Here is a 26,741-nt window from a genome sequence, read left to right as displayed (position 1 = left end):
TAAGTTACGTCTCAAAAGCTTGTGAAAACAAAAATATATAGCATACGTTAATGGTTTTAATTTCTAATAGGTTATTTATTAAGAAACGTATCAGTATATGACATGGGCCTGTTGGTTTGAAGATTTTTGTAGTGGTTTGAATGTGTCAAATTGTAAAAGTAGACTTAAAAAAATTATAAATAAATAAACAATATCCTACTTAATAATAATTATAATTATTATAATAATAATAATTATTACTATTATTATTATTATTAAGTAGTAAACCATTAACGATTCATATGATTTATGTATGAGATTAGAATACGTGTTAGCTTAGTGATTTTATATTGAATTTTCTCAATAATATTTGTAAAGGAAACATATGTAGGTCCTATATGTGTTTACATATATTTCAATTAATATAGAAAAGGAGTGCATGTTTTTAGCAAAGCTAATATTGGATTTTTAAAAAACACATGTGGTTGTAAAACAATATAATTTGCACAAAAAATTATGGGGATTTTTTTTTCTAAAGAAGCTGTTACTCCACCCCGTTTAGAGCGTCATTATGGACGTTTTATGCTTTAACTTACGTGGTTCAAAAGATGGATCTGCTACAAAGCAACTACAATTTTGGGAATTACTTGTTACTACATCATTCTTCTTTTTCCAAAAGATGCATTGTATTATGATAGTTCAGCCGCGAGTTACGTTGTTGTTTGGAAAACGCACCCCAGATTGGCACTTTTGTTCACATGCCCTGAGCTGTTGAAGTAACAGTAAACAACACTTGGAGGTGTTCAAACGCTAAACAGTTGAGGTGATTCCCGTTTCACTTTCGTTCAATTAAGAAGATTATGCACCGAGGCAAAATGAATGTGGAGTTGCTTTTTTCATTGGTGTCTGAACAGAAAGAGCTGTATTATAAACGCAGCAGCTACAATAATGGCAGTAGGAGTTGAGAGCAGCAAAAAGGATTTGATGGTGCGTTTTGTTTCACTTTTCTTTCATGACTTGCAAGTTCATTAAGCGCCATCTGATGTCAGGTGATGTCAACGCCGATCAAAATCACCTGAGTTTGAATGCAGTAAAACGTCATGGAAAAAACGCTGATGATAAACGTGAGTGGAAAGCGTTCTGGTGTGTACGCCTTTATCCAGGTCAAGTAGTTTTATGCATAAACTCGTTTTATCACACGGGTTTTCTCTCTCCTCCTATCTCTTTAATATTTTACATGGTAATAGTTTTATTTTATTATTAATTCACGAGCATACTTTTTTTATTTATTATTTTACAAACGACAATTTCTTTTACGTTTATTTGTGAGTGGACACAACTAATAAAACATTTTACAGTTTTTAAACATGTATAACAATGATACGTATTACAAAAACAGATGGAGTATTTGGATTTTCTTTTGCACTGACTTAAAAACCTGATACACTTTAATTTAAGTCACAATATTTACAAACCACTTAGCTCAATAAACTACTAATTAGCTGCTTATTAATAGCAAGTCTGAAGTTGAGTTTACATTTACAGTATTATGATTGCATTTGCCATGTTAACATCTTTGAAGTCGGTACAGATTTTCATTTCTACAACAGAAAAGATAGTTACTACTGTGAAAACAGTGCAACTGATTTTTTTAAATAAAAATAAAGCCTTATAACTAAATTATATAAAATAAATAATTGTTTATTTGTTGTGATTTGTGCAAAGAACGATTTCATTATTAAGTTTGCTTGATGAAGATTTCCTTAATGTAAAGCATATGGTGTAAACACATTTTTTTTTACATTTTATTACAAGTGCACACAACTAATAAAACACTTTACAGTTTTAAACATTTATAACAATGATCTGTATTACAAAGACAGATGGAGTATTTGGATTTTCTTTAGCACTGACTTAAAAAAGGTGATACAGAGGGTCTGGTGATTAGGCTTGTGCCGGTATTCGGTAATGCGATAAATCACGGTAATGAATATGCACGATATTGTTATCGCGGGCACTTCAAAATACCGTGAAACATAATAGATCCGAATTTATATTCTTAGAACGCGCCTTAGCTTATTTTCCATCAACCGCTTGAAGAAACACTGCGTATATGCTGCGCAGAACTGATGCGCACTCTGATGTAAACAATCCCCACATGTAGAAGCCCTGTGTGCACGCAGTGGCGCCGCCGCTGCCACCGCTCTTTAATCCTCACACGCAGGGGCGGACTTGCCTTCTGGCAGACCGGGCACTTTCCCGGTGGGCCGACGTACTTTTTGGGCCGGGCTGATCATCGTCTTATGATTTGATCAGCCCATAAAAGGCTTAGCAGCCTATTGTTTTTTTCTGCCTTATTGATTGACGCTGCTGTGATCTGTGACTCTCTGAAAGTAGATGCTTTTTTTCCCGGACAGACAGACCGGGCCAGTCCATGTGACACTCTGCAGCCCATTGGCTCTTTTCGGTATTGACATTGGGCTGGCCCAATCACAAACTCCTATTTTGGACTCCATGTGAGCGTGCCTCGTCTGTGTGTATTTGTCAAAATAGTCGAGAGTCAGAGAGAAGAAACGCAAGGGAAGCGCAGAGAAATCGCGGGAAATACACCGGCGTTTCATTTAGCGATTCTGAAAAGTTCTCTGTTCATTCTAGTACACGGCTAAAACGCAAATCACGTGACCACACACTCTCCGCCCAGAGCTGCAGCCACTAGTTCAGCGGGTGAGCATAAACCCCAGGTGAGAGTATAGTGCATGTCAGACAGTTCATCTGCTGGATGATCTCATCTCACTATAGTTGTTAAACGTGATATTGAATTCATCTTGTTGTCTCTATCTAACAATTCTTATGTCTTTTGAATCACTTGTTCTCAGTTAACTGTTTTGGCTGAGTGCAAAGATAAGCTAATATATTAATTTATGTAACCACATACACTGATTCTGCACATTGACTGATTGCTTACCTTTATCGTTTAAATTTAATGTACGTTATACTATTATAATGGCCATTATTGGTTATTAAAACTGATATTCTGCAAAAGAGACAGTGTAAATCAAATATCAAAATGAAACAAATTTGACATATTATGTTTTCATTGTTTAGATAGTGAAACAGCAAGCAGGATGAGGTGAAAGGTTAAAATGTAACACTGTTCCCTTTGAAGATTTACCCATGCATTAGCAGGCAGTTTTTGTTATGTTTATTATTGAATATAGGCTGAGTGAATAGTGTATTGAATAAGCTAAATTGACTAGTGTATGAGTGTGTGTGAATGAGTGTGTATGGGTGATTTCCAATATTGGGTTGTGGCTGGAAAGGCATCTGCTGCATAAAACATGCTGGAATAGTTGGCAGTTCATTCCACGATTGCTGATCGAAGACGGTTTCCCTTTGCACATTCACTTTGATATAATTGCTCAAGTTTACTTTTATATTGTGTATTGTTTTATTTATATTTATTTGTATTTAAATGTTTGAAGTACTTTTAGTTAATTAAAAAGTTATTAAAGTTACTAAGTTGACGAAACTGAAGTTTTTTGTGTTTTTTTACCTGTTTCTCTAGTAAAATTACAATATCGTGATAATACCGTATACCGTGATAAAAGCTCAATCAATTAATCGCAGCATGAAAATGTGATACCGGCACATGCCTACTGGTGATACTGGCCTATAACCTGCTTACTTTTAAGGTAGTTACTCTTTATAAGTATCAATAAAGTATGATCTCATTGTACTCAACTTCAAACTTACAAACTATTATTAAGCTGCTAATTAGCTAAATGGTTTGTATATGTTGTGACTTAAAATAAAGTGTTATAGAGTACATTTTTAAATAAATACCCTACTTCATCCCTTTTAGTGAGCGATCTCATAAACATCTAGCAGGGTTAAACACAGCGATCAAGAAAGCCATTAAAAAATGGGCTGTAATTACTGAGCGGCTGGTGTCTACCCTCAAGCAAATGACAGTCAGTCTGTAAATCACAGTGACCATCCAATCAAGAAGTATCTCTCCTTTCCAACAGGTGTCATGTAGGATTTTTATCTTGAGACACCAGCACATTAAAAACAACATGTTTATCAAGCAAATATATTAAATATGCACATTAAAAACACCTTCATTGGCCAAAAATGAACTCAAAACACTCTGCGCACTAGCATCCACCCCAAGTCTAATTCCCAAACAAGTTGCCATTTTAATTTCACAATTATGTTCAATCAAAGGTGTCATGTAGCCATTATTTGCCGCCAGCCTTTGTTAGAATATTAATGCAACCAATAAAAACAAAACATGTCAAACAAAAATTCCCTCGTGTTGTCAGCGAATTATTTTGCTATTGTGGGAAAAGAATGCAGGAATGAGAACACCTTCCTCTATTAATTAAAAGCATTTACTCACAGCAGTTGGCAGAGTGATTTTCCTTTTTTAAAATATCACCTATAAAGGACTGCAAGGTTACCACGAAGAAACCTCTGTGAAAGATGTTATTCTGTGCAATTTCCTTGAGAATCCTTTCTCCCCCTGTGGGCAGATTACAGTCCATCCATACTAGGATGAGCAGTAAATGCATTGCTGCTCATTTCTGAGCATCTTTATGTCATAAATATCCATATCCAGAGGCCCTCGGCCCTGAACAGGCTAATCTAAAAATATCAATGGAAAGCGTATGGCTGTACAAATGATGAGGTATGTGATATTATAAGTCCATATGCCATGTGAACATCTTTGAAGTCAGTACAGATTCATTTGTACAACAGAAAAGATAGTTACTATATACCGTGAAAACAGAGAAACTGAAAACTATGATAAAAAAATGTAATGAATATAAACTCTTATAAATAAATGATTTAAAAGAATCATTTATTTGTTGTGATTTGTGCAAAGAACTATTTCATGATTGAGTTTGCTTGATGATGATGCCCTTAATGTAAAGCATATGGTGTCAAGGCAAAAATCAAACAAAGATAAAACAAAAGCAGACCAATCAAACAAGATAATATAAAAATAACAAACAACAAAAACAAGACAAAAAAGCCTCAAAAAACAAAGCGAAGCAACACAAATAAAGAAAATAAATAGCACTGCCTTTCCCAAAAAAGCATTTGGTGCCAAGCTGAGACAAAACTAAAAGCCCCCCAAACCTCCCCACTACCACCTCAAAAAACATAAATCAACAACAAATAAATACAGAAAAAAAACTATGCAAAACACATAAAAAGCAAAACAAGCTTTTGTTATTTTTTTAGATTAAAAAAATAAATGAATAAAAAAAACGACAAAAACAAAAACCATTCAAGCATATTATTTAAAAAAAGACAAAACAACATGCAAAAAATTGCAAACCAAAGCAATGCAAAACAAAATTATTTAGTTTCAATGATGACTAAGGTTGGGTATCAAAACCCTGTGCCCTGATATGCAACGGACCGTATCAGCATATGAATTTTCATGTAAACACCTTAATCATATTATTGTCTTATTCAGATTAAGGCAAATAATTAGATTACTGATGGACATGTAAACGTAGTCACAAGCCCCAACCCTAGAAAAAAAGTGTTCCCTGATTTTGATGACAGCCTTTCCACAGGTTAGGAGTAAGCTAAAGTAATGTTAATTGCATAATGCAAATCTATAATTGATGCAAGAAATACAATGATAAATAATATTAGAGTGATTTCTGAAGATTCATGTGACTGAAGACTGGAGTAATGAAGCTGAAAATTCATCTTTAAATTGACTGGAATAAATTATTAAATCAGTTATAAATCACTTTTGAACAGTTATTTTATAACACTTCACAATTTTACAATTTGTACTGTATTTTTGATTAAATAAATGCAGCCTTGGTGAGCAGGATAAGTTTATTTTAAAACATTTAAAAACTTTTGACCGGTAGTGTATATTAATCCAATTCAATTCAAATGATTAAATTATAATTCAAGTATACCGTATATTGTTCAATTAAAATGATTAAAATATATTTTTTTGTTACATAAAAATTTTCTAGAATCATCGACCATATTTTTTCTATCGGTTCAGGCACCGTTTTGACAACGGTACCGTTTTAACACCGGTTTAAAAATAACCCCAAACGATACCCAACCCTAATGATGACTTTCACAATAAACAACTGATGGCAAACAAAAATTCAGCTAAGCTGAAAATCAAACAAACAAGATACAAAAGACATTCATTCATTCATTTTCTTTTTGGCTTAGTCCTTTAATTAATCGGGGGTCGCCACAGCAGAATGAACCACCAACTTATCCAGCACATGTTCTACACAGCGGACGCCCTTCCAGCTGCAACACATCTCTGGGAAACATCCAACACACTCATTCACACACATCCACTACAAACAATTTAGGCTACCCAATTCACCTGTACCGCATGTCTTTGGACTGTGGGGGAAACCGGGGCACCAGGAGGTAACCCACACGAATGCAGGGAGAACATGCAAACTCCACACAGAAATGCCAACTGACCCAGCCGAGGCTCGAACCAGTGACCTTCTTGCTGGGAGGTGACCGCACTACCTACTGCGCCACTGCATTGCCACAGTAAAGACAACCAAAACCCAAAAAAATCATAACAAAAAACTACACCAAGACAAGCCAAAAATATCCAAACAAAAGATAATGCAAAAATGTAAATCAACACAAAACAAAACAAAACAATATTTATTAAGTTTCATCTGTGGCTCATCCTGTGAAGCTTTTGAAAGCAAGTTAAAGCTGAAAAATCAAACAAACAAGATAAACAATACAAAAATGAAACAACAAAAAATAACAAAAACAAGGCAAAGCAATTAATATTTAAAAAAGCATATCAGCACAAGACGAAACAAAAAGCAAAAATGTGACAAAACAAAACAAAAGTTTTTTAAAGCCTTGAGGAATTTAAGTGCATAAAATCAGCTTCCTATGTGTCCCTTTTTTTGTTTTCTTGTTTAATTATCTAATTCAAATGTATCCAAGGCATTAATCTAAAAAGGAAGCATGTGGAAAACATCAGACTTGAGAAGCTCTTCAAGGCTAAGGAAGGACACTCTCTTGCAGGAAATTGATGCAATCTCCTCCCCTGGCATCCATGCAAATACACAAATAAGCTTCTACATGCATATCCGATTTAATCAGCCAGGCACCTAATTACTGTTCAGATTAAACTGCCATTAGATATTAAGTCACCAGTGGCATAGTGTTAATAAGATTGAGCATTGTGATGCGAACATTAGATGGCTGTTCCCTCCCAGTCATACGGCACCTATTTCTGATAAACCTGTCTAATGCGAGCTCCCCGTGATTAGTCATCTCAGATGCGACAGGGTGAGTCCGAAACAAACTGACCTCAAGCGTTTCAATATACAAGCTGTCCTACGTGCTCATCCGATTTGGCAGCCCGTGAATAGTTTTTTCCTTGAAAACTCATTATAGTCCAAAAATTAGCACAAGGAGTACGACCCAGAAATAATACAGTCATATCTGAAAAGCCTGTAGGTCTAATGATGCTGGAACAATTCCTTTCCTGTAATAGTGATGGCAGCTGCTGTTTGAGACGTTTATGAGGCGAGCTCAGCTGGAGCAAACAGATGGTCCGATAGTTCCTGGTTTCGGCTAAATTTATATCAGATGTCACATTGATGAACTCAGAGATGCAAGGAATAATGTAAATCAGCTCAAACAGTTCACTGCATGAAAGAAGGGAGGAAAACATTGTACCTTTTTCTCTCATCCATTGTTGTACACTGCATAAAAGATTCCAGCGTGTCAGCAGAAAGGAACCATTAAAATCCTGAAACGCTTACAGATCATGGGGTCAACAGCATCAAAATGTGCATGAAAAAACCATGTCAAAATGTCTGTTTGCATAATTAATGCACAGACACCATTATGCTGCCTAAAATATGATGGCGAGGGTAATGCTTCATGTTCTGGATGAAGGCAGCTGGAAATTTTCTTGAAAATGGAAGCTTGTGTAACTCCAAGGCATGGGAAGCTTTTCAAGTGAGCAATAGTATGCTTTGAAACAGGAGAACAAGACTTTATTTTAGCATCTTGGTAAGGAGCTCAATGATCTTTCAGGATTTAATCGCTGCACATTTTGAATGTCAGCACAAATATTCAAGGCTGGCCTACAGGACTGTAAATCATTCTTAAACTTGGGTTTTCCCTGAAACACTGCTTCCTCAAAAAAAAGAACATGGGACCAATTAAAGTCTTGAAAGGTTCATCTAAGCAATGTTAAAATACTGTAATAATTAAACCCTAGACAAAATGTTCTCATTAAAGATCACAAAATCCCAAATGCTATATAAAATTAACCTAATCCGCCATTGCAAATAGATAAACTTAGATTTCTCCTTCCCCAACAAGACTAATGATAATGATTATGACATTTGTACTCAAAGTAAGACAAATTATCACTATTCATTTTTCTCATGTGATTTTTAAGTAGTTATATTGGAATGCAATTGCTTATTATGATCATTGGAATTTCAAATGATAATTACACACATTTTTACAGCCCAGGCTCATACATGCCTCAGCATACATTTTTACAAAACAGTTAAACAGACCATTTGTGCAAGGATAAAGAAGGAACCTCCTCCATTCGGCCTATTTACTTTCTCTTTACTTTTATTCTTTACTTTACTCATTTACTTTCGTTGATAAGGAAACGGTGTTGTACGCACTCCGCTGACGACATCCATTAGCCTAAATATTTAATTTCATTTGTTAAGCGCAAAGATTTGTTTCGAAACTGTTTCAGTTCTAAGTTGGAGTTATATCCAAACAAACGTCCTATGCCCCAATATGGTCCAAAACCCAACAGGTGGACAAATCTAAACTTAATTTTATAAACCAAACATAAATATGCATTCTATAAATAACACTGCTAATAATAATAACATTATACAAAAGCAAACTGTCATGAATAAACTGAAAAAAGCTCCTCGAGGTGAAGGCATGGAGGCAGTGGTTTTTATATTTATGTAGAAAATAATAATCTTGTATTATTTTAATCCTTACATTTTTTTTAAGCTATTTGAGCCATCTGTTTTAGTTCCTCAAAATAGCAACACGTCAACAATGCACCTTTACACACCTCTTTTATAGACCGAAACACCCATGAGTCCACAAAGTGGCACAAATGGACTTGCTATTTAAACAACGTGGCGGAAAACGTGGAAAATTAGGGTGGCGCTGGTCTGAAAATAGCAACAAATCCCCCCATACACATCATGTGCCTTATTGAGCTGGGTGTATGATAGGGTCCAAAGTGTGACCAAGTATTTTTTCTTCCAAAACTCCATTTCAAAACTATTATTTCCTGACGGAGGAAAAAAAATTCTCAGTGCATTTTCTTTTGTAAACCCTCTTTTACTCAAAAAAGACATGAGGAAAAATAGACTGTGACCACCGATTGATATTGACATCAAAATAAATTGAAAATCAGGCCGTGGTGACCCACAAACCACTTCTTAATAGTGTCTGAGGATTGAAATGGCTATAATGCAACATAACAGCCACGCTTATTAGTTAACAATTAGTTCTGCACAAGACGACAACAAACACAAAAGTTCTAATTCCCAAACGCTTCTCAACTGCAAAAGCTGCCGGCAGCCATCACCTCTTCAGTCTGGCTGCTGGGTTAACAAGAAACAGCTCAATTAACCACGATAACCATCATGCATGTTGAGGAGCTTAAGTCGCCATGCTGAGAAGTGCATTAGCATGGGCCAGGTACAAGCATTACTCTTCATCTCCTTACGCTTTTTTTCTTTTCAAAACAGGGCCTGGGGACATACAGAACGGCCGGCCTCGCTTTGATAAGAGCAGAAGCACCAAGCTGCTTCTCTGATGAGCGCAGGTCTGTCGGAGAGCAGAGCGTTCCTGGAGGGCCTCAGCATGGTATAGGCCTCTGAAGTCCAGCTTCATCTGAATAATGTCAGATAAGCAGCTGCTACTCACTAGAACGCAACTGTTGCATTGGCTTCCTTGCACTGCTTGCAATCTGTTGCCCTGCACTTCACCCTCACTGTATAGCTGTCATTGTGCAAGATGAACACAAAAGTTGGAGATGCTACTGAGAGAAAGCAGGACAGATAAACACGACAGGTTTAAGAGCTTGTTCGTACTAGATATTTTAGAGAGATTGGATGAGAACATGCCGCAGGGATGAATACAACACACACACACACACACACACACACACACAATGCAGAGAAGAAAAGACCCATATTTAAAATGGTATGTTACCAATGTACATTTCACCCCAGACTGCGGTTTACTTGTGAAGCTCAAAATCAAAGTAATGCATGACATGAGTTCTGCTCTCTGTCATTGTTTCAATTTGTATGACCATTTGAAGCAAGTAAGTTGTTATTGTTACTTACTTGCACAATTAATGCCTCAACATGTAAGCAAAGTGAAAGTGCAAACAAAATCAGGTCAAAACAAAGTTTGTGTTAGGAGTGTACCAATGCTTGCCTCAAGCTGTGGTCAACACTGAACTTTTCGCCCCATAGACTTCCATTCATAAGCATGCAAATAAGTTGCTGCATTCCAAAGTTCAAGCTTGGTGAACTGACTTACGAAATCGCATCACGTACAGAAATTCACATGCTCAAACTCTACAGTGACATTTTTGCTCTGGCTTGTAAACACTTTTGAACTATGATTGGCCTGTGGTGATTATGTAATAAGTGGGTGTGGCTCTGGGCCTCTGACATGAAAATCTTCTTATGTTCGTTTCTCTTGTCAAGATCAAACACTGAAGAGCTGCTTCAAAGTAGAAATGCCTGATTCACACGGGGCTTCAGTGTTAACGATTGACGGAGGGCATGTCCGAATTTGGGGTTGACACGATCATCATAGCAGCGTCTGCCAATGAAATTAGACCGCAACTTGCTACTGTCTGAGCTAGGGTATTTGCATTAAGCGATCTGATTGGCTGACGCTTCCCGTGGTGCTTGAAAAGTTGAGAAATTCCCAACTTTTGCAGAAAGCAATGCCACGCTGAGACGCCACTGATGTCACCCATTCAAAGTGAATGGGAAATGTTGATGCTAACGCGCCATGTGAATCAGATGAAAGACAAGAGTCATTCTAATCTGAAAATTATTTTCTGAATTTTAAGGTCAAGAGTGTTTAAGCTACTTTTAACTTATTTATTGGGATGATGGAAAAGCTAAATCACCTGAAAAAAATATATTAATTAAGAGTTTAAGCTAATCTTTTTTTTTTTTTTAATCTTTTTTCTCCTTTGACAAATTCTAGCCGTGATATGTTTATTCATTCCATTTTCTTTTCGGCTTAGTCCCTTTATTAATCTGGGTTCGCCACAGCAGAATGAACCGCCAACTTATCCAGCGTATGTTTTACATATCCAGTCGCAACCCATCACTGGGAAACATCCACACACACTCATTTACATACATACACTACGGACAATTTTCAAATAATTTGGTGATACTTGCATGAGGTTTTCAATCCATCATGAAAATAATGTTATGTATGGTATTTAAATGCAACATTAGTAATTACTAAAGCTTTGCTCTGTAATATTTTTTCATTGTATTTCCAACAATACAGTAATATTCAACATGTCCGCAGACTTCTTGGTTTTAAGTTTGTGTTATTCATGGTCTGCTGAAAGTAATTTGCTTATTCTAATAAATTAGGAGAAATTAGGAGAGGAGAAAAATGCCACCTCATTGTACCATTATTAAAACACTACAACTGTTGTTTACAGAATAACAGAATTCACTCCCATAATTCACACAAATCATCAAGGGGTGACGGGAAACAGTGGATAAAAAAACAAAGCTTATTCATTTTGCTCTAACAAATAATATTTATATCAGACAAAAAAGGCAAACTAATCCAGTCGCACTAGCTCTGTGCCACAGCTCAGACAAATACAGTTTCCATTCTGATGTCTTTATTTACCCGTCTCGCATCTTGGATTTTCATTCAAGATCGAAATTCACTGTGATAACGACTTGAGTAACGACGGGCAAATGTAGTCCACCCTCTGCCCTTTCTACTCGCCTGTCTGTTTCACTCTCTCACTCTGAGATGGCGCAACAAGACCTGAATCACAAATTAGTGCCAGCGTCACCCTCTGCCTGCCTGTCAGTGGAGATCTGGAGGTCCACCACAGCCAAGAAGCGGTAGCACCCGCTCTGTCGCCGGAGGGAAACATCTGTGGAGATGTCGGAGGATGGCTTGACAGTGAATGAAAAATAACCACAGGCAATAGAAGAGCCACGGCTGTTCCAGGTGCACCCACTGAGGTATCTGTTGTACACCTGCCCCGGCCTCTCTATCTGCAGAGCAATAACAGACACCTCTCGAGCCGAGAATTATGAGCTCCCAGTTTAACCTGCGGGCGATGATTAAAATGTTCATTAACACCGTTCATTAGCAGGTGATCGGGTACGTCATGCCCCTTGCTGAAGACCACCTGGCCCCACCTACGCGGCCGCTCATCTGCGAACCATTAATAAAGACGCCGCTTTCACGCACACGACGGGGATCCGCATTAGTCAAGTAAACACAATAACCCACATTACCCACACACGGCTGCGCACTCATCCACACCTCTCCACCAAAAGCAGAGGCGCCAAACAACACAAAAACGACTTCGCTTGCAGAGCCCAAGAGGGACGAGTAAATACAATCCGCCGTGTAATGAATTCCAAACATGAAATTATTAACGCTTTTCTGGCTGCGCTGGTGAAGAATGGCCCGCATTGACTCATTAACTGTGGCTGTCATCGGAGGAGAGGCGAAAGCCCGGCACGTTTATTCATTTTTAAATAGCAGCCTGATCCGTTTCCTGAGCTGAGATTCATTTAGCCTGTCAGAGGCTCATACAAATGATGGGTTATAAGTCACGGAGGTCTGATGAAGCAACCAATCCATCACTATATGAACAAAATCTCATGTCGTGATGTACATTGGCTGCATCGGAGTAGTTTTACTGTACTACTGCTACTAAATACCCTTATTCATCTTTTTAACATTTAAAAAAAACCTTCAAGGGCACCTATGATGAAAATCATCTTTTAAAAGTTGTTTGGACAGAACTGTGTGTAGGTATAGTGTGTCCACAGTCATATTGGGGTGATGACCCCCCCTCCCCATTTTGAGGCCCACCGTAACATGACGTAGGAGTTGGGTTTCCCCGCCCACCGAATTGATTGACAGCCACATATTTACACGTCTCTGTAGTAACGCGTATAATATCAACAAGACAGGACGTGCACAGAGCAACTGGGATTAAAAGATCTGTTCAGCTCTCTGTGATCATCAATCATCATCAAACGTGATCAAGAATGAGTTCTACAAGTTTAAAACGTCTTTAAAACATCAGTAAAATCGCTAAATAATTCATCACCACAGCCGCATGTAAGTACAATTATAAAAGAAGATGCTTAAATCCCGGTTTGTGGATGTTAAATCAGGTTTATTTTGTACATTAACATAGCGGATATTAACGTGTATCCTGACACATTTGCCGTGCAAAAAGAGTGTAAAGTTAAACGCGCGCAATGCGTGTCTGTGTGTGCGTGAACTTTCTAACGACATTGTGTGTGACTTATCATGAAAAGGCTTGAATTAACTCCACAACAAATACATTGAATAATCATTGATAAAAGTTCTTACTGTAGTATTTCTCACAAATGTTACACGAGATCTGCTTCCTTCATGTCTGTCACTGTGCTGTTTATCTGACGCTGCCGAGGTAGAGATTAAGGCACACTCTAACAGTAAAACGGGCAGGGAAAACTAGCCTTAAAGGCACAGGCCACAAAAACAGCTGCATTGTGTTCACAGCAGAAAATTCAAATATTCTAGAAGGTATAATAAATAATCTGATGGTTGTTTTGAGCTGAAACTTTACAGACACATTCTGGAGACACAAAAGACTTATTTTAAATCTTGAAAATAAAATAGGTGTCCTTTAAGGCTTAAATAACAAATATTAAAATAACAAATAAAATTTTACTGTTGTTTCTGATTAATGCTTTATTTGAAAGTGCATTTACTTGATACTGTACCCAACCCCACAAAATACATGCATCAATCTACTATGTTCAAATTGTGGGTCTATTTGGACCCAGAAAATTGTTATTATATAGAATAGTTAAAGTAATATTCAACTAACACCATATTTTATGTGATTAGTAAATTTGAATTAAAAGTTTAAAAGTGAAAGCTACAACTTTCCCTACTTTTTAACCACATTCTTACTGCATTTATTCCTTATAATTGATTAAAATTCACTGAAATTTAAATTTTCACATAAAAGCTGATATAAAATGTTTGTTTTCAGCATATTTATAAATATATTACAGAGTTGAGTAAAATATTTTAAAGAGAATTTGAATTCTGTTCAACCATAGCTGTATAATTATTTTATAAAATTATTATTAATGTCGTGTGTTTATTGGCAATAAACACAAATTCTGGAGAGAAAAAAAATAATAAATCATGCCATCTAACTCATATGGAAACTCCCATTGATTCTCTTTTTTTATTAGCAGTCTTTAACTACCACTACCACCCAAACATGGGATTTATATAACTTTGTTTTACTGTGCAGCACCGTAACTAAAACTATAATACTCAATATGATACCCTAGATACAAAAACCCTCTTAACAGATCATTAGGATCAAGTAAATTCAAAATGCCAAGGGTTCAGTGAAAGCAAGGTGAATCTGCCTTCAGCTATACTACGCCCCCTGCTGCTGAAATCACTTTCCAGAAATGTTCATATGGTCCCCAACATTAGGCCCATTCAAATCAAGACTTAACACATCTGTTTAGCTGTGCCTTTACTGAATGAGCACTGTGCTACATCGACAGATCGCACTATCATGTCTTTCTTTTCCTTTTCATTTTTTATAACCTGTTTTAACACATTTAAATCTGTTTTTAATCCTTTTTAATTCTCTTGATCATTTTTGCTTTTCTTGTTTCTTTTATTCTTGTTTATGTCAAGCACTTTGAATTACCATAGTTTATGAAATGTGCTATATAAATACACTTGCCTTGTCTATAATACATTTTATATTAATATTTAAAATATAAAATATTTTAATTTATATTATTGCCCGTTTGTAACTTCTGTTCAGCAAAATCACTTACCAAGAGAGCAAGACTTTTGTATTCTTATGTGAACTGAATGCAAAAGTGAGAGCCAGTATTTTAACTCTTGTGAAACTGTCAGCTAAAATACTGCAGTGTTGGAATGCAAATCTGCTTGTTAAGTCGTGATGTACGAAATACTGTTTCTAGGTCCAGGCCTGTACTCATTTCAGTAGAGAATTCCAGCTCAACAGCCATTTATAAGCACTGTTTAATCATAATACACAGTTTAGAAATGCTTTTAAAAACCCATGGTGTACAAAACAGCCTCTGTGCTCTATAAACTAGTCAAGCTCATGAATCAGCTAGTGGGATGTTGAACAACTAGTCAACCATTTGGAACCTAACTCGCACACATTTATTAATTATAATGAGCTGCAGAAAAACCATCCATCGTCACAGACATATGTAGGGTTTACGCAGCTCGGGCTTTCCCAGAAATGATGACTCTTCCTTTGACCCACATTTCCAAAGAACAGTAGGGGAGAAAAAAAAACCCAGCTGCTCTTGCTCTCTCTTTGCAGCCTCTGCAAGTGACAAGACACTTAACCTCCCTCATTTGCATGATTTCCTGTTCACTTCCAATGCTCAATAAAAGGATGTTTGATATAGGAATGAAAAAGATTCGTCAATTTCACATTTTGGTGGAGCGAGTCGTTTATCTAATTGCCTGCTTTAATTCCACACTTGCAATACTTCGATAGCAGTTCAACTTCGGGGGGACCCAAAGAATTCTTTTTAAGCATATCATGATCTCGGGAAGCGTGGGTTCACGTAAGATCACATCAGGAGCGCACTATCATTAAAGCCAAACTTTCAAAAGAGCTTATATCATGTGCTCGCTGTCTGACAGGACATGAAAAATAGGTTCGTATTGAGCGCTTGTATATCAATTTGATGTGTCCCAACCACACTTTTCAGTTGCTGTTCAAGATCAAAGTCAGAGTACAGTACGGACGCATCATTAGCACAGAAGACGTGGAGGGAGGAATCATTTAATCCCTGTTCTGCAACCTTTTGAGCTGCCTCGCTGTCTGCAGCTTGCATAGATGGCATTCTCATGAGCATTCTACATAGACAGCATCCTAATGGTCAGGAAACCTCATGTATGAGTTTTCTACATAGACAGCATCCTATTGCTCAGAAAACCTCATATATAAGCATTCTACATAGTATCTTAACGGTCAAAAAACTCATACATGAGTGTTCTGCATAGATAGCATCCTAATTGTCAAAAAACCTCATGCATAAGTGTTCTACATAGACAGCATCCTAATGGTCAGGAAACCTCTAGAATGAGCACTAAACATATAAAGCACCTTAGCGTCCACAAACCTCATTTATGAGCATTCTATATACAGTAGGCAGAATGAGCACTCTACATAGGCAGAACAGTCAGCAAACCTCATACACAAGCAGCATCTTAACGGTCAAAAAAATCTTACATAAAAGCTAAGAGGCAACCCCCCAGTCTCTCTCGTAAAGCGAAAATAAAAGTCACTGAAAACAAATTTGCTTGAGGCTGGCTCCAAAACCTACCTTTATCTAAAACTACACCAGCATTCCCCCACTGTTCTCCTGTCTGCCTGACATGCTGGATTGTTTCTCAATCTGGAACAGTGGTTCTCAACTGGTGAACACTCTCGCGGGGGGGTGGGGCACAAGTAGGCTACAGGATGGGAGGAAAAAAACTGAAAAAAAAAATAAATGTGCAAATTTGTGATCTTTGTTCGGATTCATCGGATCTATTTTCGCTGCTAAAATAGACCAAAACAGTCGTTATTTCATCAAAAATAAATAATATATATATATATTTTTTTTTTATATAATATATAAAATATACCAGGATTCTCAAGCGGTGATTTGACTGACATAAAAAGTGACCAATCACAGTCGACCTTGTCTAGTTTTGCGTGCAACGTAAGGGCGGGACAAAAGCCTTTCTATGTTGCAGTGGCAGAAAATAATAAGTTACAAAAAAATGTTTCATTGGACTAATGCTTTTCTGATGTTTTCACTATAGAGATGTTTATGTTATTAGCAAGAGTAATTAAACTGCGGACATACTGCCTGCCATTTCGACGATCTACACACGCGTTTTGCTCTCTTCTCTCCGACGGCGAGTTTACTCGCCTCTGACCTATCACTCTTCCTAAGCCTGGTTTAAAACAACCTGAATGTCGGCGCGGGAATGCAGGTATTGCGTAATTATTCATTTCAGCAAGTGTCGAGATTGCTTTATTTTAACACGAGAGCGCAGTCATGTGCGTTAATCGTAAAAACTGGATATGTGAGCTCTTGAATAGGCTTTTTCAAATGAACTGCAAGTCCTCTCATGATCTCATCACTGCGTGTGTGTGTTCAGACTGTATACAATCGCAATCTCTTAGAAGTAGAAGTTATTTATCTTTGCTCCTTGACTAAACTTAGTCAAAAACTATCAAGTATTTAGAATTAGATCGATGCATGACCAATGACAATGCTAACAGACTTATTTGGCTGTATCGTGAAGTGAAACTTACCAGAACTTTTAGCAAAGGTGGAACTTTTTTATTTCTTTACAACAAAATAATTATGCTAGAAATGTTTCTGGATGAGGTATTTTATGCGATTTATACATAATAGCTGTATCCTGATCTGTCTTAAAGCATCACTAAATTGTGCAGGCATTACAGGTCAAACAATCTGTTGTTACATTTATCAAAATAAACAATATTAAAGCACTGCTTTGAGAAACGTAGTGTCATATTTCACATACCTCAAGTGAAACGAAGTCAAGTGTTTTATTATTTTATTACTGACAGTGTACTTGTCTTTTTTGTAAAATTATTTTAGTTTAAGATCAAGCATAAAATAAAGTATTGTATAGACAACAATGAGCAAATAAGAAAAACGGTGTAAAATATGTAAATAAAACCCCAAATTCAAGCTTGAAAGTATTGTTTAAAAATGGACAAAAAGTGTCTCTATGGCCTCAAAAGTATGTGGTAGTTTTGCCAGTGCTATTGAAAAAGATTCACTGACATGAAAGGAAAAATCGACCATACTTTGTTAGTGCAAATTCCTATATGTAGCCTTGTGATTTAAGCAATTAAACCATTTATCTCTGCCCAGATCTGGCTGGGCTACTCAAGGACATTCACCGAGTTGTTGTGAAGCCACTCCACTGATATTTTCTCTGAAGCAGGTTTTTATTCAGGGTGTCTCATTGCTGCATTCATCTTTCCCTCTGTCCTGACAAGTTTTTCAGTTCCTGCTGCTGACAAACATCCCCACAGCATGATGCTGCCACCACCATGCTTCACTATGTGAATGGTATTAGCCTGGTGATCAGCGGTGCCTGGCTTTCTCCAAATGTAATCAGAATCAGAATCAGTTTTATTGCCAAGTCTGCTTCACACACACAAGAAATTTGTTTTGGCTACAGAAGCTTCCAGTATACATAAAGTGACAAGTGAAAACACAAAATATATATGAAAAAAAATGATAAACATTAAACAGAGATGCAGTTAGTCAAAAAGATCTGAATGCCAACGTCTGGCATTCACTCCAAATAGTTCAATTTTAGTCTTATCAGACCAGAGAATTTTGTTTCTTATGGTCTGAGAGTCCTCATGTGCCTTTTGGCAAATTCCAGGTGGGGAGTGGCTTCTGTCTAGCCACTCTACCATACAGGCCTAATTGGTGGATTGTTGTACAAATGGTTGTCCTTCTGTAAGGTTCTCCTCTGTCCACAGAAGAATGCTGGAGCTCAAGACAGAGTGACCATCATCGGGTTATTGATCACCTCCCTGACTAAGGCCCTTCTCCCCGATCACTCAGCTTAGATGGCTGGCCAGCTCTAGGAAGAGTCCTGGTGGTTCCAAACATCTTCCACTTTCGGATGATGGAGGCCACTGTGCTCATTGAATCTTTCAAAGCAGCTGAAGTTTTTCTGTAACCCTCCCCAGTCTTGTGCCTCGAGACAATCCTGTCTTGGAGGTCTACAGACAATTCCTTTGTCTTCATGCTTGGTTTGTGCTTTGACATGCACGGTCAACCCTGAGACCTTATATAGACAGGTGTATGCCTTTTCAAATCATGTCTAATCAACTGAATTGACCACAGGTGAACTCCAATTAAGCTGCTGAAACATCTCAAGAATGATCAGTGGAAACAGAATGTAGCTGAGCTCAATTTAGAGCTTGACGGCAAAGGCTGTGAATACTTATGTACATGTGATTTTTCAGGTTTTTTTATTTTTAATAAATTTGCAACAATTTAAAAAAAATTCTCATTGTCATTATGGGGTATTGCGTGTAGAATTTTGAGGAAATAAATGAATTTAATCCATTTTGGAATAACACTGTAACATAAAAAATGTGGAAATAGTTTCCGGATTCACTATATCTCTCGTATTTTTGCTTTTGTTTAGAAACCTCATACATAAGCACTCTACACAGGCAGCATGCTATCATTGACAAAAGCTCAAACTCCAGCAATCTGCATAGGCAGCATATTATCAGTCATCATAAGAAAAAATGATGTTTATCAGTCAACTCACATGCGATTGATATACAGTACATAGGCAGCATCTCAATGATCAGGAAGCTTCTTATGTGAGCACTCGACACATGCCGGATCCTAAAGCATAAAAATGCATATACTGTATGTGTGTTCTACATAGGCAGTATCAACAAATCTGTTATGCAAGCACTCTATATGCTATAGACCGCATATTACTGGTCATGAAACCTCATACGTTAAAGGGATACGTCACCCAAAAATGAAAATTTACTCACTACTCATGCTCAAGGGGTTTCAAATACAAAAGTAAACAGATTGGGTAAACAAAAAAGAAGTTATTTTGAAAAATTTAATAAACCTGTAACCACTGACTTCCATACCAGGAAAAACAAATACTCAATGGAGGTCAATGGTTACACATTTTCATCACTTTTCAAAATACATTCTTCTGCATTCAACAGAAGAAAGAAGTAAGTAATGTGTATTTATATAGCGCATTTTTTGTGTATGGCCATTCACACAAAGCACTTCACAATCATGAGGGGGGTCTCTCCACACCACCACCAGTGTGCAGCATCCACTTGGATGATGCGACGGCAGCCATAGGCCACCAGCGCGCTCACCACACACCAGTTATAGGTGCAGTGGAGAAACAGTGATAGAGCCAATTCGGTGGATGGGGATGACTGGGAGGCCACGATGGGTAAAGGTCAATGGAGGGAATTCGGCCAGGACACTGGGGTTACACTCCTACTCTTTACCAGAAGTGCCATAGGATTTTTAATGACCACAGAGAGTCAGGACCTCGGTTTAATATCTCATCCGAAAGACAACGCTCAGTGATAGTATCTGCTTGTTGTGACGTCTCGGTGACGTATGGAATACTGTTTCCAGGTCCAAACCACTACTCCTTTGAATTGAGATAATATTCGTTTATGGCCACTGTTTTCGTCCTACCACACATTAAAATCAATTTTATATACAATCATAGTGTACAGATCGGTCTCTGGACTTGCTGCATCACAAATAGCAAAATTTTTGCAATTTATAATAATGTATTTCTTTCTGGCCATCAGATATTAGGCATGGATATATTTATATAAATATAAATATAAATATATATATATATATATATAAATATATATATATATATATATATATATATATATATATATATATATATATATATATATATATATATATATATATATATATAAAATCACGAAACAAAACCACGATATAAAAAAAAAAATATCTATATATATATATATATATATATATATATATATATTTTTTTTTTTTTTTAATATCGTGATTTTCGAAAGTATTACATCGCTTTGAAAATGTTTATTATTACCATTTGATGAGTCTCCCCATAAAATTTGGTAGAGCAATCAAATAAGTGTCACGGAAGCTGCTTTACGTGACGTCACACTTAACAAGAAGATAGTGTCCCCTTCACTTTACTGAGGCATTAGGACTCACAATGACCACAGGTTGAGCGCCCCCTGCTGATCTCACTAACATCACCTCCAACAACAACCTGGTTTTCCCATGTGGTCTCCCATCCAGGTAGTGACCAGAGTCTGCCCTGCTTAGCTTCAGTGAGTAACTGGTCTTGGGCTGAAGCGTGATATGGTTTATTACAAGTGAATGATGAGAAAACAATTGACAAACTTCCCTTTTTGGTTGAACTAACCCCTTAAATCACAATAAACTGACAGCATAGTCAAGAAACCCCATTCATTAGCACTTATACTCTTCGAATTTCATTTACAGAATTCATACAAAAATAAAACCACATTGTTCACATGAATTGATCTTGTCAAGTGGAATCCTCACAGTGCATTCTGGGAATAAATTCCGCATGACAGATTTATGCAATTATGTACAAAAATAAGCCTTAAAATCAGATTAAAGTTGATTAGAGGAGGCAGCACAATTACTGTGCTTAACCACAAAACAGGAATTGCACCTTTGATGCTTTAAAATGCTCCCTCCATAGGCAGCTCACTAGGTTTTCAAATGGAGAAATAGACTCACATGTAGAGGCCTTTTTCTGGTTATTTATTCCAACAATGGAAAGATGGAGAGAGAGAGAGAGAGAGAGAGAGAGAGAGGAGAAAAAGCAAATGAAGGAATTTGCATCAATAGTGCTGCCTGGTGCATCCAACAAGGAGCCATAATAGACCCAGCAAACACAGCATGATCCGTTCGTATAAAACTCTTTATTAGGCATGCGTTTGGGGTTTCTCCAAGGCTTACTCTCCTCTGGGACTTGACTTCCACACACAGATCTGACTGATACTGTAATAGCGTGAACCAATGAGTAGCAGGGAGAGCTGCAACTGCTGATCTGCGAAGATGAGCATGTTTGTCAAATCCATTAAAGAGATGCAAAGCGTAATCATAAAGGTTCATAACCAATTGTTGCTGGGCGTGCATCACCCTGTTAGCTGGATTTATCAAGAACTGAGACGCAAACAGCCCACACAGGATTTTTGATAAATGCTTCGCGTTTCAGCTCCTGTAAGGCAGACTTTTATTTTGCATATAAGAGAGGCCATAATTCAGTGGTGAAGTTACTGCACAGAGATATTTTACAATGTTCATCTGATGCAATCTGTTGATGAAATGATGTAGAGATCATTGAAATTCCCACCACATCACAGAAAAACTGTGAAATTATAGACACAGGCTGTTCAAACGTATGACAGCATCCCACTTAGGGATGTCATGTCATTCATCACACACATGCTAATAGTCTGGAGAGGAGAAGGAACAACTGCAATAGAATATTTCAATGAAAGTGTGGGGTTTTTGCAGGTTTTTTGGGGACCTGTCTATAGGCTCCAGGGGTTTGGAGTGTCTGGAGCTGCAACACATCAATCAATGCACAGATAACAGTTGGAGGGTTATCTGATACCAAGTTTTTATCTATTTATTATTTAAGATTTAAATTAGGCATGGGCGGTTTGGCCCATACCGGATTAGGCATACCGCAGTTTGAAAAAGACAAGGTTTTAAAACCACCAAAATGTTCTGCTACTGTATATGTATGACTTTTGTTTTACGTTTTGTTTTGTGTTTTAGGACAACAGTATCTCCAGCACACACAAAAAACATTCAAAGATGCCCTTTTATATTGTTAAGAAATCTGTAATTAAGAAACGATGAAGACAGCAGAAGTCAAGGATTCATTTGAGTTATTTAGCCTGACATGTTTGTTGTTCCAAAATATTTTAAATGTTTCTCAAAATAAAATATATTGTGTTCAAAGGGAAAAAAATGAATTGGTCTTTTACCCAGACATTAAAAAATAATATATTTTAGACCAGTAATCTCAATACCGTGAAACCGTGATATTTTTATCCAAAGCTATCATACCGTCAGAACCTTATACCAGCTCATGCTTAATTTTTAAATACACTTGCTTCATTTCAAAATGAAAATTCAGCCATCATTTACTAATTCTGATGTTGCTCTTATGATGTACAGTTGAAATATTATCCTGTGAAATATTGTTTTCATTTTTAAATATTTCCCAAATGATGTTTAACAGAGTAAAGAATATTTCACAGTATTTCCTATAATATTTTTTCTTCTGGAGAAAGTCTTTTTTATTTCGGCTACAATAAAAAAAGAATAAAAGTTTTTAATGATGAATCAATATTACTAGCCCCCTAAAGCAATATTTTATGATTATCTACAGCAGTGTTTCCCAACCCTGATCCTGGAGGCACACCAACAGTACATATTTTGGATGTCTCCCTTTTCTGACCCAATAACTTCAGGTGTTGGAGTATCTTCTGATGTTATGATGAGTTGATTCACGTGTGTTTGATTAGGGAGAGGTTGAAAATGTGTACTGTTGGTGTGCCTTCAGGAACAGGGTTGGGAAACACTGATCTACAGAACAAACTGCTGTTATACAATGATTTACCTAATTACTCTAACTTGCCTAGTTAAGCCTTTAGATTGCACTTTTAGCTGAATGCTATTGTCTTGAAAAATATCTAGTAAAATATTATCTACTGTCATCATGGCAAAGATTAAAAAAAATCAGTTTATAGAACTTAGTTATCAAAATGTAAATTCTTTAATTTTTTCATTTATTTCCTTCACAAAAGGAACTTCTTTAATGTTCTTCTTGCAATCTTCCACTAGTGTATCTCAGAATGAAACTATGTGGCATGCAGTATGTGCCATATATTGCAATTGTTCTGAGTTTATACAATGGCATTCGTCTTCATGAGTGATCTTGCATTCATGAGGTAATTCCCTCCCAAAGTAGTCCAGAAAAAGCACACAACTGCCCCATTTTGATCAAATGTAACATGAAATACAATGCCTTGCAAAAATAAGTATCCGTGTTGTTTCTTCACTAAGTTGAATCTCTCCAGACTGGAACTTTTGTTGTCAGATGACAGTTATAATAACAGTTGACAGATGCATGTGATAACTTCTTCTTCACAACAGACGCAACAGATGTATATTTACCTCAGAGAGGATATTACATGGAATGTATTTTGCTTTGTTATTTTGAGAGTGAACTGCAGCATAGGGTTGGGCGATTTTGAACAATAAAACATAATACAATGTCTAATGTGAAACATCACAATGAACAGGGGGAATTATAAATAAACATGTTTTAAATTGTAAAGAAATAAGCATTTTTTTCAATGCAATAACATCGCAATAATTTTATTGTTTCACATATTTCATGTTGATTATGAATATTTATAGAGACATATTTAGAGACAGAACAAACAGAAATAACCTAATAATAATTTAGCAATGAAAGTTTCTTTTAAATTAAAATAATAACCTGTAATTCTCCACATGGTCAAACAGAAAAAAGCATTTATTTGACTTTATGTGATAGTTTTTGATCACTTTTTACTTATGACCATTATATGGAAGAGCATCTTTTAGCCGTGAAGGTCATCATTTCACCGAACTAACCGCTGTTTACTGAATCTAACTACAGATACAGCAACACTGGAGCATTTTAAAGCTGCAAAGATCAGCTGGTCTGTTTATAAGCTGACATACAAACGATCTGCAGATCAATCTTTGCCACTTTAAAATGCTCCAATGTCCCTGTATCTGTGGTTACATTCAGTCAACAGCAGCGAGTTTGGTGAACTGATGATCTTCACGGTCAATCACAGTCAAGTTTGAAAAAAAAAAAAAGAAGATATATGGCATCAGAACATCACCACAGAGGCGATGATGAGATTGGATGAACTACTGGTTCAAAATGATTACCAATTATAACTACCAAGAAACTGCCAAGAGGTTGCTACATTTTGCCAAACACGCAAAGGTAAGAGAACACTGTCTTACCGTCACTGCCTTGGCTGCCTTCCCTTTTCAGCATTTGGACAGCTCCAACATACTTCTTTAGCTGGACCTTCAGAACTTCATTCTCTCTGCGAAAATATAAAAAAAATAATAAATAAACAAAACATGTAAAAAAAAAAAAAAAAAAAAAAAATTGTGCTGCATAATGTTATTTCATGCTAAATAAGGGTGCAGCTACTAAAATATTCTTAAATAGGATTTTAAATGAAGGTAAGACTTATCACATTCTGTATTTGCAGACAGTAGGAAATGATAAAGTTTGATATGATAAACATATACACAGTGCTCAGCATACTGTAAATGAATACATGCCTCAAAGATATCTCTTTTAAATGAATATTGTCTATAGGAGGCTTTCCAATATTATATTTGTGCATATACATCAGATTATGCAGTACCAAAGCTAAAACTGCAAAAACCCAACAAAAACCATAAGATCTCAGTCCAGAAATTAGTACACCCAAATTAATATGTTGGGGGAAATATTACATTTTATTTTACTAAACAGGACAAATCAAGGGAAACATAGAAATGTAAACTCCAGCTGAAATATTTTACAAATGAACTCATTTGAATTTAAATCCATTATCTTTCTATTCCAAAATATGTTAGGTGACCAAACCCTTATTTTAATTGATATAACTGTTTTAAAAATCTGTTTTGTTTAAATGCACCTAAATATATTTTATTTACACTCACCGGCCACTTTATTGTCCAACTGCTTGTTAACTCAAATTTCTAATCAGTCAATCACATTGCAGCAACTTAATGAATTGAGGCATGTAGACATGATCAAGACAATCTGCTGCAGTTCAAACTGAGCATCAGAAGAGGGGAGAAAGGTGATTTAAGTGACTTTGAACGTGACATGGTTGTTGGTGCCAGATGGGCTGGTCTGAGTATTTCAGAAACTGCTGATCTTCTGGAATTTTCACACACAGCCATCTCTAGGGTTTACAGAGAATGGTCCGAACAAGAGTAAATATCCAGTGAGCGGCAGTTCTGTGGGTGCAAATGCCTTGTTGATGTCAGAGGTCAGAGGAGAATGGCCAGACTGGTTCCAGCTGATAGAAAGGCAACAGTAACTCAAATAACCACTCGGTACAACCAAGGTCTGCAGAAGAGCATCTCTGAATGCACAACACGTCAAAACTTGAGGCAGATGGGCTACAGCAGCAAAAGACCACAACCTGTGCAACTTCTGTCAGTTAAGAACAGGAAACAGGCTACAATTCGCACAGGCTCACCAAAATTGGACAACAGAAGATGGGAAAAACGTTGCCTGGTCTGATGCGTCTTAATTTCTGCTGTGACATTCAGATGGTAGGGTCAGAATTGGATCCATCTTGCCTTGGATCAATGGTTCAGGCTGATGGTGTAATGATGTGGGGGATATTTTCTTGGCACACTTCAGGCCCATTAGTACCAGTTGAGCCTCGTGTTAATGCCACAGCCTACCTGAGTATTGTTGCTGACCATGTCCATCCCTTTATGACCACAGTGTACTCATCCTCTGATGGCTACTTTCAGCAGGATACCGCACCATGTTACAAAGTGCTAATCATCTCAGACTGGTTTCTTGAACATGACAATGAGTTAACTGTACTCAAATGGCCTCCACAGTCATCAGATCTCAATCCAATAGAGCACCTTTGGGATGTGGTGGAACGGGAGATTTGCATCATGGATGTGTAGCCGACAAATCCGCAGCAACTGCATGATGCT

The 26,741-nt window shown here is 36.9% G+C and overlaps 1 protein-coding gene across 1 annotated transcript in view; it reads right to left on the bottom strand.

The window, feature by feature from the left end:
* snx29 (sorting nexin 29) overlaps nt 1-26,741 on the bottom strand; it is a 252,068-nt gene that overhangs the window by 171,034 nt on the left and 54,293 nt on the right. The window contains exon 14 of the mRNA XM_056468943.1: nt 24,999-25,084. Within this exon, the coding sequence (XP_056324918.1) occupies nt 24,999-25,084 (86 nt within the window). The remainder of the gene's footprint in view (nt 1-24,998; nt 25,085-26,741) is intronic.

This window comes from Danio aesculapii, chromosome 12 (assembly GCF_903798145.1).
Source record: "Danio aesculapii chromosome 12, fDanAes4.1, whole genome shotgun sequence".
NCBI lineage: Eukaryota > Metazoa > Chordata > Actinopteri > Cypriniformes > Danionidae > Danio > Danio aesculapii.
Note: the sequence above shows the minus strand (reverse complement) of the source record. Positions and strands in the feature narration are given on the sequence as shown.